The following is a 14,562-nucleotide window of genomic DNA, read 5'->3' as shown; positions in this document are numbered from 1 at the left end:
AGTAACGATGCAAGACCTACTCCCTAGAAAAGCACATAAACAAGTTATTTGTAGAAACCTACAGGATGATGCAATATAATATAAGGGTTGGATTATAGACTTTTTAGCGAAGAGATAAATGAGAACAGTTATCAGGAACAATAAATCAAGCTGGACGGAAGTGACTAGTGGAGTCCCCCAAGGATCGGTGTTGGCTCCGATTAGTTTTGCAATATATATAATTGACATAACAGAAGGGGTGGCAAGCTATATGAATATGTTTGCTGATGATGCTAAAATAATGAGGAGGGTGGCTAATGAAGAAGACTGTGTAGCCCTGAGCCAAGATCTCGATAGAATAAGCGAATGGTTACGCAAATGGGAAATGACATTCAATACAGAGAGAAGTGTAGCGTGATGGAGTTTGGTAAGAGCAGTAGACGGATATCGGGGAACTACTCTCTGAGTAATGAAAGAATCATGAAAAAAACAGGAAAAGATCTAGGAGTGACAATAACAGAAAAGTTATCCATTGGAGAGAATATAAATCGGATAACTGGGGAAACATACAATCTTCTTAGAAACATGAAAGCAGCATTTACACATCTAGACGAAGAAATGGTGAGGAAACTAATAGCATCGATGATACGTCCAAGACTGGAATATGCAGCGTTAGTGTGGTCACCTAGATTGAAGAAATACATTAGAAAGTTGGAAAGAATACGGAGAGCAGCGACCAAACTACCGGAAACTCTGAGAGAACATACTTATGAAGAAAGACTGGAGAAATTGGGACTAACAACACTGGAGAGAAGGAGAGAAGGGACCTAATATAGGATACAAGAGGGATTGGAGAAATTGGACGGAAGACCTAGTGGTACGTGATAGGAGTGTGAAAAGAGGGTAAGAAATTGAAGAAGAGCAACTGTAGGAAAGACGTCAAGAAATACAGTTTTCCATACAGAAGCATAACAACATGGAACGGACTTGACGAGGAGACCGTGTGTGCAAAAATGATTCATAAATTTAAAGCCAAACTGGATAATAAGCGCTATGGAGACGGGACAGCACGAGCCTAGTACGGCTCTTTTCCTGTATTTCACAACTAGGTAAACTAGGTAAATACCTAATACTAATACTAATTTACAAATTGCGGAATAAAACGGAAGAAGAAGATAACGAGTTGCTTTCCATATACGTACAGGGGCCTTGTCCACCCTCGTATGGAGTATGCATCTCACGTGTGGGGGGCTTCATTCACACAGCTCTTCTGGACAGAGTGGAGTTTTAGGCTCCTCGTCTCATCAGCTCTCCTCCTCTTACTGACAGCCTTCTACCTCTTAAATTCCGCGGCCATTTTGCTTTTCTTTCTATCTTCTATCGATATTTTCATGCTGACTGCTCTTCTGAACTTGCTGACTGCATGCCTCCCCCCCTCCTGCGGCCCGCTGCACACGACTTTCTACTCATGTTCATCCCTATACTGTCCAAACCCCTTATGCAAGAGTTAACCAGCATCTCCATTCTTTCATCCCCCTTCACTGGTAAACTGTGGAACAGTCTTCCTTCGTCTGTATTTCCTCCTGCCTATGACTTGACCTCTTTTAAGAAGAGTGTATCAAGACACCTCTCCACTCGAAATTGACCTCGCTTTTGGCTACTCTTTACCTTTTACTTTTGTGGGAGCGGCGAGTAGCGGGCTTTTTTTTAATCTTTTTGTTACCCTTGAGCCGTATCCTTAGATGTAAAGAGAGAGAGAGAGAGAGAGAGAGAGAGAGAGAGAGAGAGAGAGAGAGAGAGAGAGAGAGAGAGAGAGAGAGAGAGAGAGAGAGAGAGAGAGAGAGAGAGAGAGAGAGAGAGAGAGAGAGAGAGAGAATTACACAGAAAATCAGGCCACACAGACCCCATGGTCCAGACTAGGTGGTCTGAACTTAAACCTAAGTGATTATACATTATTCAGATGGCTCCAAAACGATGCTTTTCTACTCTAGTTAATATTAAGTTCAAGGAAGTGACGGTCGAGCTTGTTTTTAAGGGAGTCAATCGTGTTACACTGGACCACTGATGGTGGGAGCTTATTCCATTATCGCACTACAACGTTGCTGAAGAAAAAATTGGTGCAATCTGAATTTACTTGTTTACATTTGAGTTTTATGCCATTGTTCCTCGTTCGCAAAGTGTCGTCGATCATAAACAATTTTGTTATGTCTACATTCGTGAAACCATTAAATGTTTTAAAACATTTGATCAGTTTTCCTCGGAGGCGACGTTTCTCAAGAGAGATCATGTTAAGGGTAGAAAGCCTTTCTTCGTAGGATTTGTTGCGCAAGGAAGGGATCATTTTTGTTACCCGACGCTGAACACCTTCTAATTTAGCAATGTCCTTTGCATGGTGGGGAGACCAAAACTGTACCGCATATTCTAAGTGGGGTCTGACTAAACAATTATAGAGCGGAAGTATGACATCTTTATTCTTGAATAAAAAGTTTCTTTTAATGAAGCCCAACATTCTGTTCGCTTTATTTGCTGCATCGATGCATTGATGTGAGCATTTGACGGTTGACGCGATTTTGACCCCCAGGTCCTTAACGCATTGAACGCTTGTGAGTTTAACGCCGCGCATTTCGTAATCGAGCTTCTTATTTCTTGTTCCAAGTTGAAGGACCTGGCACTTGTCTACGTTAAAGAGCATCTCCCATCTATCCGACCAAGCTGAAATTTTGTGCAAATCCTCTTGGAGGCTTTGCCTGTCCTCGTCAGTGAGAACCAAGCTTCCAATCTTTGTGTCGTCTGCAAATTTACTAAAGCGATTATTGAGTCCAACATCCACATCGTTGATGGATGTAAATAATGAAGAGCACTGGGCCAAGAACCGAGCCCTGAGGGACACCACTAGTGACCGGTGCCCACTCCGAGTGAACTCCGTCAATCACCACTCTTTGTTATTTATTCGTTGTTTTTCGCTTCAAGACAAAAAAAAAAAAATTGAATGCGTATAAGCAGAAAATAACAAGTAATAAGAATAATAAGAAAAATAAAAAGTAACAATTATAATACTGAATGAATAGATGAAATAAAAATATGAAGAGAAAAAGTGAAGAAACAAAAGAAGAAAAAGAAGAAGAAGAAGAAGAAGAAGAAGAAGAAGAAGAAGAACACAAGGGAGACCAAGAACAATAAGAGAAAAAAATCAAGAAAATAGAACAAGAAAAATCCTCCCCTACGTCAAAATATTATCATGTTATACAAATGGGAGGAAGGAGAGAACGTTCCGAAAGAACATAAGAACATAAGAACACTGGGAGACTGCAAGAGCCGAGTGGCCAATACAGGGCACCTCCAGAATCCCCCCCGCTACTCACGATGGGTGAGGTGTAGTTTCAGGGGTTACAGGTAGAGGCTTGATCCTTGTTTACCTTCGGTACGGGCGTACGCTCCAGTACCCTGTCCCCTTACTGCACCCACACCTCACTGCCACCTGTCATCCTCGTCCATGTAGCTATCCAGTCTACTCTTAAAACAAGCTATCGTCCTTGCACTATGTGATTGCTGAGTCTATTCCACTCCCCCACCACCCTATTACTAAACCAATGCTTGCCTATATCTCTCCTAAATCTATACTTTTCTAATTTAAATCCATTACTGTGTGTTCTATCCTGCTGGCTAATTCTCAGTACTTTACTTATATCGCCTTTGTTGTAACCCTTGACCCATTTGAATACTTCTATCAGATCTCCCCGCACTCTTCGTCTTTCTAGTAAATGTAAGTTTAAATGTATCAGCCTATCTTGATATGGAAGGTTCCTCAGCTCCTGAATCATCTTGGTCATTCTCCTCTGAACTGATTCTAGCAAGTTGATGTCCATTCTGTAGTGTGGGCACCAAAATTGGACAGCATAATCTAAGTGTGGCCTAACTAAAGCTAAATAGAGTCTGAGGATGACCTCTGCACTTTTGTTGGTTACCGTCCTGTTAATGAAGCCTAATAGCCCAATTCCTCGCATTAAAACATTGCTTCCTTAGTTTTAGGTCAGAGTTCACTAACACTCCCAAATCCCTTTCACACTCTGATCTGCCTATCGCTGTGGAGTCTAAACTATACCCGTGTAATGGGTTGCGTGTTCCTACACTAAGTACGCTACACTTGGTGACGTTAAAATTCATCTGCCATTTCTCTGACCAAGCTGACAGTTTGTTGAGATCCTCCTGCAGTGCTCTAACATCCTCCCCTGTCCTAATAGTGCGTCCTATTTTGGTGTCATCCGCAAATTTACCTATGTCACTAGTTATCCCATTGTCTGTGTCATTGATGTAGATAATGAATAAAAGTGGGCCAAAAACGGAACCCCACTGGTGATATTACCCCATTCGGATTTTTTTTACCGTTAATGGTAACCCTCTGTTTTCTGTCGTAAATCCACGCCCTAATCCAATCATAAACCTCCTTTTCTATTCCATGAGCCCTGACTTTATTTAACAGTCTCTGGTGCGATAATTTATCGAAGGCCTTACTAAAATCAAGATAAACTACATCGTAACTCGTATTATTGTCAGCTGCCTCGTATACTCTATTGTAACATAAAAGCATAAGAACACAGGGAGACTGCAAGAGGCCGAGTTTCCTACACAGGGCAGCTCCAGAATCCCCCCCACTACTCACGATGGGTGAGGTGTAGTTTCAGGGGCTACAGGTAGAGGCTTGATCCTCGTTTACCTTCGGTACGGGCGTACGCTGGTACTGGGCCTCTCGGGAGCTGAAGTCGGCCGCTATGTGTTGGAACAACAGGCCGTACAAAGGGAAAAACGCGCCTTAGAAAGGGAAGAACGGAAGAGGAAAGAATAAATTAAGGAACGAAAGAGGCAAGAAGAAATGGAAGAACGGAAGAGGAAAGAAGAAATTGAAGAACGAAAAAGGCAAGAAGAAATGGAAGAACGGAAGAGGAAAGAAGAAATTGAAGAACGAAAGAGGCAAGGAGAAATGGAAGAACGGAAGAGGAAAGAAGAAATTGAAGAACGGAAGAGGAAAGAAGAAATTGAAGAACGAAAGAGGAAAGAAGAAATTGAAGAACGGAAGAGGAAAGAAGAAATTGAAGAACGAAAGAGGAAAGAAGAAATTGAAGAACGGAAGAGGCAAGAAGAAATTGAAGAACGGAAGAGGAAAGAAGAAATTGAAGAACGAAGAGAAGAAGAAATTGAAGAACGGAAGAGGAAAGAAGAAATTGAAGAACGGAAGAGGAAAGAAGAAATTGAAGAACGGAAGAGGAAAGAAGAAATTGAAGAACGAAAGAGGAAAGAAGAAATTGAAGAACGGAAGAGGAAAGAAGAAATTGAAGAAATGCAGAAGGAAGAAGAGCGAAAGTTCGAGTTAGCGAAGCTTGAGGCCGAGAAGGAACTGGAGCTGGCTCGGATCGCCGCTTCGAGTAAGTCTGCTCCTCGTTTTGACGGTGAGTGTGCTGACCGTCCTTGTTTACAAGGATGGAGATGACTTTGCTTCTTACCTTACCAGATTCGAAAGGACAGCTGAGCTTTTGAAGGTTGACAAGGATGCTTATGCTGTAAGATTGGGAGCCCGTTTGTCTGGTAAAGCTGCTGGGATTTACACTTCGCTTTCTCCTGAGATTGTTGCTGACTACCATCTTCTGAAGAAGTCCCTGCTGAAGAGCTTTTGCAAGACTCCCGACGGCTTTAGAGTGGACTTCAGGTCAGGCAAGATTCAGCCAGGTGAAACTTACGAGCAGTTCAGCATTCAACTTGGCCGCTCGTTTGAACAGTGGTTAGAGGCTTCCAATATTGACTTCACCTACGCTTCTTTAAAGGACTTTATGTTGCTAGATCAGTTCATCTCCTCTCTTCTCCCTGACCTTCGGACGTTTATTAAGGAACGTGGAGCTGCTGGCGGCCGCTGGCAGTTAGCCGACGACTGGTCATCGGCGCGCCACTCATATCCCAGGTCTCCCCAGTCGTCATCTGCCAGCAAGAAGACACACAAGAAAGATAAAGCTTCCTTCGACTCCGGTTCTCCTGCCGCCAAAGTTCCTGCCTTCACCCTGAAGTGCCATCAATGCGGGGAGGTAGGCCATATCCGCCCCAGGTGCCCTAAGAATCCTCGCGCCTTCAAGGACGCGCCGTCCTCTTCAGTTAACATAGGCTTCTGTTGGGAGGACAGGAAAGTTTCCAACTACTGTGTTGCGGGGACCATCAACGGCGCCTGGACTTCTACAATCATCCGTGACGCCGGTTGTTCCAGCCTCATCGTTTCCGAGGAGGCCTTGCCAGATGTTGGAACGTAACTGTAAGAAGGTAACCGTTTACGACTACCTAGGTCGGCCAGACACCTTCCCCGTCGTTCGGTGCTACCTAAAGTGTCCCTACTATGAAGGCTGGGCTGATGCCATCCGTGCACCTATCAAGTTTGCAACCGCTATGATTGGTGACATTCCCGGGGCCCGTAAGCCTGACGACCCTGTCTGTACATCTGATTTAACCACGCCTGCCTCAATCTCCACTCCTCAGGAACAAGATGCTCGTCCACCTCTCCGTACAACGCCTGTTACGCAAGATTCCTCTACTTCGCTTCAGGTCGTCTCCTCTCCTTCCGAGTCTGAATTAGCCTGTGTTGTTCAGACTCGTGTTGCTTCTGCGCGTGTGAGACGCCTGCATCCGCCTGTTCTCTCCGACTTACAACCACTCAAGGTAACGCCCGCCGACTTTGCTCGTTTACAGGACACCTGCCCCTCCCTCGGCGTAGTGCGCGCCAAGGCTACTGCCGGACTGCCCGATGTAGCCCGGAATGGAGCGTCCTAGAAGTTCTCCTGGACGAATGGACTCCTGTATAGAGACTGTGTCGCTTCTAGCCGGCCCGGCAAGGTCGGGACTCGGACGTTGGTGCTCCCTTCTGACTGCCGTCAAATCGTGCTACAAGTAGCCCACGAGAGTCCCCTCGCCGGTCACTTCTCTCATCGGAAGACGGAGGGCCGATATCCGTGACTACTGTCGGTCCTACGACATATGCCAGCGTAAGTCTTATAAGGGCCAGGTTAAACCCGTCCCCCTCCAACCATTGCCTGTCGTCACGGAACCATTCTCCAGAGTTGCTGTGGATGTGGTGGGCCCTCTCCGCCGTCTGCAGAAGGACACTGGTATATTCTCATCCTGATTGACTTTGCCACAGGGTTCCCTGAAGCCATTCCACTCAAGGATGTGGACTCTGTTTCTGTTGCTGAGGCTCTTCTGTCTTCATTTTCCAGGGTCGGAATTCCCCGGGAAATCCTGAGCGACAGAGGTACTCAATTCACTTCTCAGCTAATTGCCGAGCTTCACAAGCTACTTGGTGTGAGGCCCCAGTTCACCACACCGTTTCATCCGAGTGGTAATGGTCGAGTGGAGAGGCTGCATGGGCCCCTCAAAGCTGCTCTACGGAAGGTTTGCAGCGAGAAGCCTAGAGTGGCATCGCTACCTTATTCCGACTTTGTTTGCCCTCAGGGAAATGCCCAGCGACCGCACCGGCTTGTCGGCCCTCGATCTCCTCTACGGGCGCACTGTGCGAGGGCCCTTGACTGTCCTGAAGGACTTATGGGAAGACCGTGACCTGCAGGAGGAAGAACGGACGAGTCTGCAATACGTCATCGAGCTCAGGGAGAAACTGACCGAATGTGCTCAGCTCGCCGCCCGGGAGGCTGACGTAAGTACTTTTTTTTTTTTTTACAGCAAAGGAGACAGTTCAAGGGCACAAAAAAAGTAAACATTAATAAAAAAAAAAAAGCCCGCTACTCACTGCTCCTAAAAAGAATCCAAAGAGGTGGCCGAAAGATAGGTCAGTTTCGGGAGGAGAGGTGTCCTGATACCCTCCTCTTGAAAGATTTCAAGTCGTAGGCAGGAGGAAATACAGATGAAGGAAGATTGTTCCTACCACAATCAGAATACTGCACTTCCTTTACATTGAACTCCATCTGCCATTTATTTGCCCAGTCATATAATCTGTTGAGTCTACCTGAGAATACTAGCGTCCTGATCCGACTCAATTACTCTACCGATCTTGGTATCATCTGCAAATTTATAACATCACTACTAATTCTGTATCTAAGTCATTGATATAAATTTAAGAAACAAAAGTGGACCTATCAGTACCGAACCTGAGGGAGACTGTAACACATCCCCAGTCAGATCTTTTACCATTGATTTGCACTCTGTTTCCTATTGCTAAGCCAATGCCTTGACCCAGTTCAAAAACTTTACCCTCTACCTGTGAGCCTGTAATTTAGCAACAGTCAGGGAGAAGAACTTTGTCAAACGCTTTACTAAAATCAAGATAGATTACATCATAATTTTTATCTCTGTCAACTGCCTCAAATTTTATTGTAGAAGGACAAGAGATTGGTGAGGTAATGACCTACCTTTTGTGAACCCATGCTGCGAGTCGTGAATTAAGTTGTCTTAAATGCTCCTGAATGTTCCTGGCTATAGGTGGACTCCAGCATCTTCCCTATAACCAGGTGTTAAGCTAATCGGGCGATAGTTTGAATAGTAACTGACCTGTCCTCCTTTAAAAATCGGCGTCACATTAGCTATTTCCATAGGCTGGCATTCTATTAATAGTATTATAATGCAGATGGAGCAGGTCACTGATACATCACCTAACTCCCTTTAATACTCGGAAATATCCTCGTCAGACTCGACTTGTTCTTCTGCTTATCTATCTCATCCTGAACTAGATTGCCTGGTAATGATTATATCCTCAATTTATCGCCATCTGCCCTCGAAAGGAAACTGAACTCTTTCCGGTACAGAGTCGTTCGATCCTCCTGTGAATACTGAAAGGAAGTAGTAGTCGTTCAACAATGTGCTCATATTTTCGTAATTTTTCTACTAGCTCCCTGTGTTTTCAGCGGTCCAATTTTCTCCCGTGTTTTTGTTCTATACATCTGAAAGTAGTTCTTAGGATACTTTTCGCGATCATTTGCTATTTTGAAGGTCATAGTTCTTTTGCTATCCTGGTGTTTTCTTAACTAATCTAGATAGTTCGACGTACCGGTAGTGAGATGTGTTTCCCATTCTTTATTTTCTGATAAATTCTTCTTTAAGAAGGAAAGGTCGTGTTTTAGTCCACGAGTCATCCAAGAGTTTTCTTTTTCTAAGTGTTCGCTGTGGTATAGGACAATGTTCTTGCACTCCATCTACTATTACTCTTCTAAATTATTGTAAGACATTTTTACCTGGTTCTCCTGGAATCTCTATAACTGCAGTTCTGGCCTCATGATCCTGAGTAAATTATCCCAGTTTACCCCTTTCAAGATGTCTTCGAAGCCCTCGTAGTTTGCTCTTCTAAAATCTGGCACTAACACTGGGTTTGCTGTCAGGCTGAGGTTACCGCCCAGTCTAAGCTAAACGAACCGTTCTGGAGGAGATCACTATTTCCTAACTCTCCGCCCACCTCCAACTCACGTAGCAAGTTCCCATTATTATTAGGACTAAGTCTATTATGGTTATCTCCTCTGTAACTAGATTTGCTTAAGGAAACTATGCAGAAATGTTATGCCATCCGTGCACCTATCAAGTTTACCCAACCGCTATGAGTTGGTGACATTCCCGGGACCCGTAAGCCTGACGACCCTGTCTGTACGTCTGATCTGATTTAACCACGCCTGCCTCAATCTCCACTCCTCAGGAACAAGATGCTCGTCCTCCTCTCCGTACAACGCCTGTTACGCAAGATTCCTCTACTTCCTTCAGGTCGTCTCCTCTCCTTCGAGTCTGAATTAGCCTGTGTTGTTCAGACTCGTGTTTCTTTCAGCGCGTGTGAGACGCCTGCATCCACCTGTTCTTCCGACTTACAACCACTCAAGGTAACGCCCGCCGACTTTGCTCGTTTACAGAAGACCTGCCCTCCCTCGGCGTAGTGCGCGCCAAGGCTACTGGCGGACTGCCCGATGTAGCCCGGAGTGGAGCGTCCTACAAGTTCTCCTGGTAGAATGGACTCCTGTATAGAGACTGTGTCGCTTCTAGCCGGCCCGGCAAGGTCAGGACTCGGACGTTGGTGCTCCCTTCTGACTGCCGTCAAATCGTGCTACAAGTGGCCCACGAGGTCCCTCGCCGGTCACTTCTCTCATCGGAAGACGGAATCGAAGGTGAGCGATAACTTCTTCTGGCCTGGCATGCGGGCCGATATCCGTGACTACTGTCGGTCTACGACATATGCCAGCGTAAGTCTTATAAGGGCCAGAGTTAAACCCGTCCCCCTCAACCATTGCCTGTCGTCACGGAACCATTCTCCCAGTTGTTGCTGTGGATGTGGTGGGCCCTCTCTCCCCGCCGTCTGCAGAAGGACGCAGGTATATTCTCATCCTGATTGACTTTGCCACAGGGTTCCTGAAGCCATTCCACTCAAGGATGTGGACTCTGTTTCCTGTTGCTGAGGCTCTTCTGTCTTCATTTTCCAGGTCAGGAATTCCAGGGAAATCCTGAGCGACAGAATTACTCAATTCCTTCTCAGCTAATTGCCGAGCTTCACAAGCTACTTGGTGTGAGGCCCCAGTTCACCACATACCGTTTCATCCAGTGGTAATGGTCGAGTGGAGAGGCTCATGGGCCCCTCAAAGCTGCTCTACGGAAGGTTTGCAGCGAGAAGCCTAGAGTGGCATCGCTACCTTATTCCGACTTTGTTTGCCCTCAGGGAAATGCCCAGCGACCGCACCGGCTTGTCGGCCCTCGATCTCTCTACGGGCGCACTGTGCAGGGCCCTTGACTGTCCTGGAAGGACTTATGGGAAGACCGTGACCTGCAGGAGGAAGAACGGACGAGTCTGCAATACGTCATCGAGCTCAGGGAGAAACTGACCGAATGTGCTCAGCTCGCCGCCGGGAGGCTGACGTAATAGTAATGCAAAGTACAAGTCTTATTTTGACCTGCGATCCCAAGATAGACAATTCAAGCCTGGCGACGAGGTCCTAGTTCTTCTCCCTGACTCTACCAAGAAGTTCCTCGTTTCCTGGCGTGGCCCATTCAAAGTGTTGGAACGACGAAACAAGGTGGACTACCTGGTTGATGACCCGAGGGGGCCTAAGCTGTACCACGCCAACCTCCTAAAAAGGTACCATCGCCGCGCTCAAGTAAACTTCGCGTATGTCAAGGACGATACTTCAGCGCCGGATGATGACTGTTCACCCACAGGACCTTTGGAAGCAGAGGACCCTGACGACCTTGTTCCCTGTCCTTTGGTCTGTTCCGTTCCTGATTCCGCCCTCAACCCGGCGCTGGACATCAACAAGTCCCTGGAGTGGAACCAGCGCTCATCGTTAGAAGACGTACTTTCCACCTTTAAGGACGTATTTTCAGAGACTCCAGGTTGCACCAACACCCTGCAACATGACATAATTTTAACCACCACCAACAGAGTCCTCACGAAGAACTACCCTGTGCCGATCCACCTCCGTCCTTACTTTGAGAAGGAAGTTAACAACCTCCTCCAACTAGGCATCATCCAGCATGCTTCCTCTCAACACTGCTCTCCCGTGGTAATGGTACGCAAGTCTGACGGGAGCTACCGAATGGCCATAGACTTCAGGCAACTTAACTCCGTTACTGTTTTTGATGCTGAGCCCACCTGTTCCGTCGAAGGGGACTTGCACAAGTTTGCAGGAGCTACCTACTTTTCGGAGCTTGACTTGTGCAAGGCCTACTACCAGATCCCCTTGACCGACCGTGCCAAGCCTCTCACTGCTTTTTCCACCCACCAAGGATTGATGGAGTTCTGTCGACTTCCCTTCGGTCTCGTCACCGCCTGCTCCACCTACATCCGCCTCATGAGGACTGTTCTCGCGGATCTGCCTAACATCTCCTTTTATTTTGATAACGTCTTCATTTACTCGTCAGATTGGCCCAGTCACCTAACAGCTCTAACATCTGTCCTTGAGCGGCTTCGTCATCACCGGCTGACGGCGAAACCATCCAAGTGTCGGTTTGGCTTCCCTTCTATCCAGTACTTGGGGTTTGTGATTGACGTGGTGCACCTTCGCCCCATGCGGGACAAGACTGAGGCCCTGAAGCAGATCAGCCCTCCTACTACCAAGAAAAGTCTTCGCAGCTTCCTGGGGATGGCTTCGTTCTACCGCTGTTTCATCCCCATGGCTGCCGAGCTCACGGGACCTCTCTCCGACCTTCCCCGGAAACCCCAACGTGAGCCGCTGCCGTGGACTGAAGACCTGTTATCACGGTTCGAACAACTGAAGGACGCCTTGCCATCGCAGCCAGTCCTACGATTACCTAACCCCGCCTTGCCTTTTGTTCTTAGGACAGACGCCTCGAACTTCGGGTTGGGAGCTGTGCTGCTGCAGTACTACAAGGACACCCCCCATCCAGTCTGGTATGCCAGTCGGAAGCTGCTTGACCGGGAAAGGAGATACGCCCCCATCGAACGAGAAGCCCTTGCCATTTTGTTCGGGATCTCCAAGTTTGACTTCTACCTCAGAGGTAAAGAGTTCATTTTAGAAACAGATCATAAACCTCTGGTATATCTCCACAAGTCCAAGTGCTCCAACGACAGACTGTTGAGGTGGGCCCTTCAGCTGCAGAACTACCCGTTCCGGTTGGTTCATCTTGCCGGCCGAGACAACGTGGGCGCAGACTTTCTGAGTCGCTCCTTAGGAGGTGAACGTTAGCCGTTCCTCTTTGTCATTTCTGGTTGCTTATTTCTTGTTGTATCGTGTTAGTTCAGTTTAATCTACCTACGGTAGATTTTTGTAAGGGGGCTTATGTGAGGGCTGAACTACCACTAACACACACACACACACACACACACACACACACACACACACACACACACACACACACACACACACACACACACACACACACCAGTATAAGGGTTGATGCTCTTTCGATTATTCCCAGCTTGCCGCTACACCCAGCCTGCTTCACCCAGCCTGCTTTGTTCGCCGACCCGAAGCTGCTCCTGGTGGCGATGCAGTCTCATTCAGCTTCACGGTCGGCGCCCTGACTTCACGCAGCGTCGAAGCGAGCCAAGGTGGTGTGGTTGCCTGAGAGCTGAGGCAGAGCGGAACTGACCCAAGAGCGATCCTGGACCTGCGTCCCATATCCTCCCTCTCACCCTTGTAGCCCCGCAGTCCACTGGGCACGGCCTGCTTGCGCCTCCGTCCCACCTACCCAGTTTCGTCTCCTCGCCGAGCTGACACCGTTTGTTCGTCCTTGGCTCCCCGTCTACCCCGGCGTCATCATCTACGGGCACTCAGGCAGCTGACATTCTGCTGAGCCCGTCCTCCTCCATCGAGTGACGTCTACGAGGCAGTGTGCGTCTCTACATCACCGCAACGGGCGTCTCTTCCCACGAGACACCACTCACAATTGCCGGGTCGGGCTGCCGCTTTCCCTGGGTCCTGTCGCGGTCTACTGGAGAGTACGGGAGGTGTATTGGACTTTGTACCTCAACATGTTTACACTTCCACTTTTGGTTGTTTTGATCATATTCCTTAGAAACCTGGTGAAGGTATAATCATACTTGGACTCGATTGAAGTAGTTGCCGCCGTTCTCCTGGCTTCAATCAGTCCTATAACCATCTGAACCTCCTGGCCTTGACAAACATACTCTTAAACATATCGGCGCAAGCACACATATTTGACACGGTTTTCCTAGGAGCTTTGGGCATTTCCTTGGGTAGCTTAATAACCCTGGTGGTAGTTTGGCCCTTCCTTTGTACCAAAGAACTTTAAAAAAAACTCATTAGAACCTGATTTGTCTTCTTTTTGGCATTTGGAAATTGTTGATGTGAGGTGTGGAGGGGTCTGACAGTGCCGACCTAAGATTTCTCTGTACATGTTAGAAATTGGAGCATCAGGAAGAGGTCAGTATTTACACTTTCTTGCGTTTACTTGTGGAGTTTCTATTGCTTAATAACTTAGCTCTTCTTCTGTATGTGATTGAAACAAGAGGATCAGGGCGAGGTTAATATTTGCAATTTGTACATTTTGTAATCGTCATAAGCTTGGATAATAATTTTTAGTGATGACACCAAAAAAAAACAACCAATTACTGCCTCTTAAATCTCATTAACGGATACAAATACATAGATTCAGATATCGACGTAATGTGCAGATAGATAAATATAAATAGATGGCTTAGACACACACACTCACACACACACACACACACACACACACACACGTACCCCCCCCACTCACACAAAAACACACGTACCCCCCCCACACACACAAACACACGTACCCCCCCACACACACAAACACACGTACCCCCCCACACACACAAACACACGTACCCCCCCCCACACACAAACACACGTACCCCCCCCACACACACAAACACACGTACCCCCACACACACACACGTACCCCCCACACACACACAAACACACACTTCCCACAAACACAAACACACGTACCCCACACACACACGTACCCCCCCACACACAAACACACGTACCCACACACACAAACACACGTACTTCCCACAAACACAAACCCACGTACTTCCCACAAACAAAAACACACGTACCCCCCCCCACACACACAAACACACGTACTTCTCACAAACACAAACACACGTACCCCCCCCAC

At 47.1% G+C, this 14,562-nt stretch overlaps 1 protein-coding gene across 1 annotated transcript; it reads left to right on the top strand.

The window, feature by feature from the left end:
* Nucleotides 1-5,627: 5,627 nt before the first annotated feature.
* LOC126989161 (uncharacterized) lies at nucleotides 5,628-12,632 on the top strand (the record flags this gene model as incomplete). The annotated part of the gene is made up of 7 exons (XM_050847719.1): nucleotides 5,628-6,265; nucleotides 6,816-6,925; nucleotides 7,151-7,261; nucleotides 7,324-7,348; nucleotides 7,462-7,660; nucleotides 10,649-10,712; nucleotides 10,984-12,632. Coding segments are annotated over 7 exons (2,796 nt in total), but the record flags the coding sequence as incomplete, so codon positions are not given.
* Between the last annotated feature and the right edge of the window lie 1,930 nt (nucleotides 12,633-14,562).

Source organism: Eriocheir sinensis, unplaced genomic scaffold (genome assembly GCF_024679095.1).
Source record: "Eriocheir sinensis breed Jianghai 21 unplaced genomic scaffold, ASM2467909v1 Scaffold1080, whole genome shotgun sequence".
Taxonomy (NCBI): Eukaryota; Metazoa; Arthropoda; class Malacostraca; order Decapoda; family Varunidae; genus Eriocheir; species Eriocheir sinensis.
This window is presented reverse-complemented; position numbering and strand designations above follow the sequence as displayed.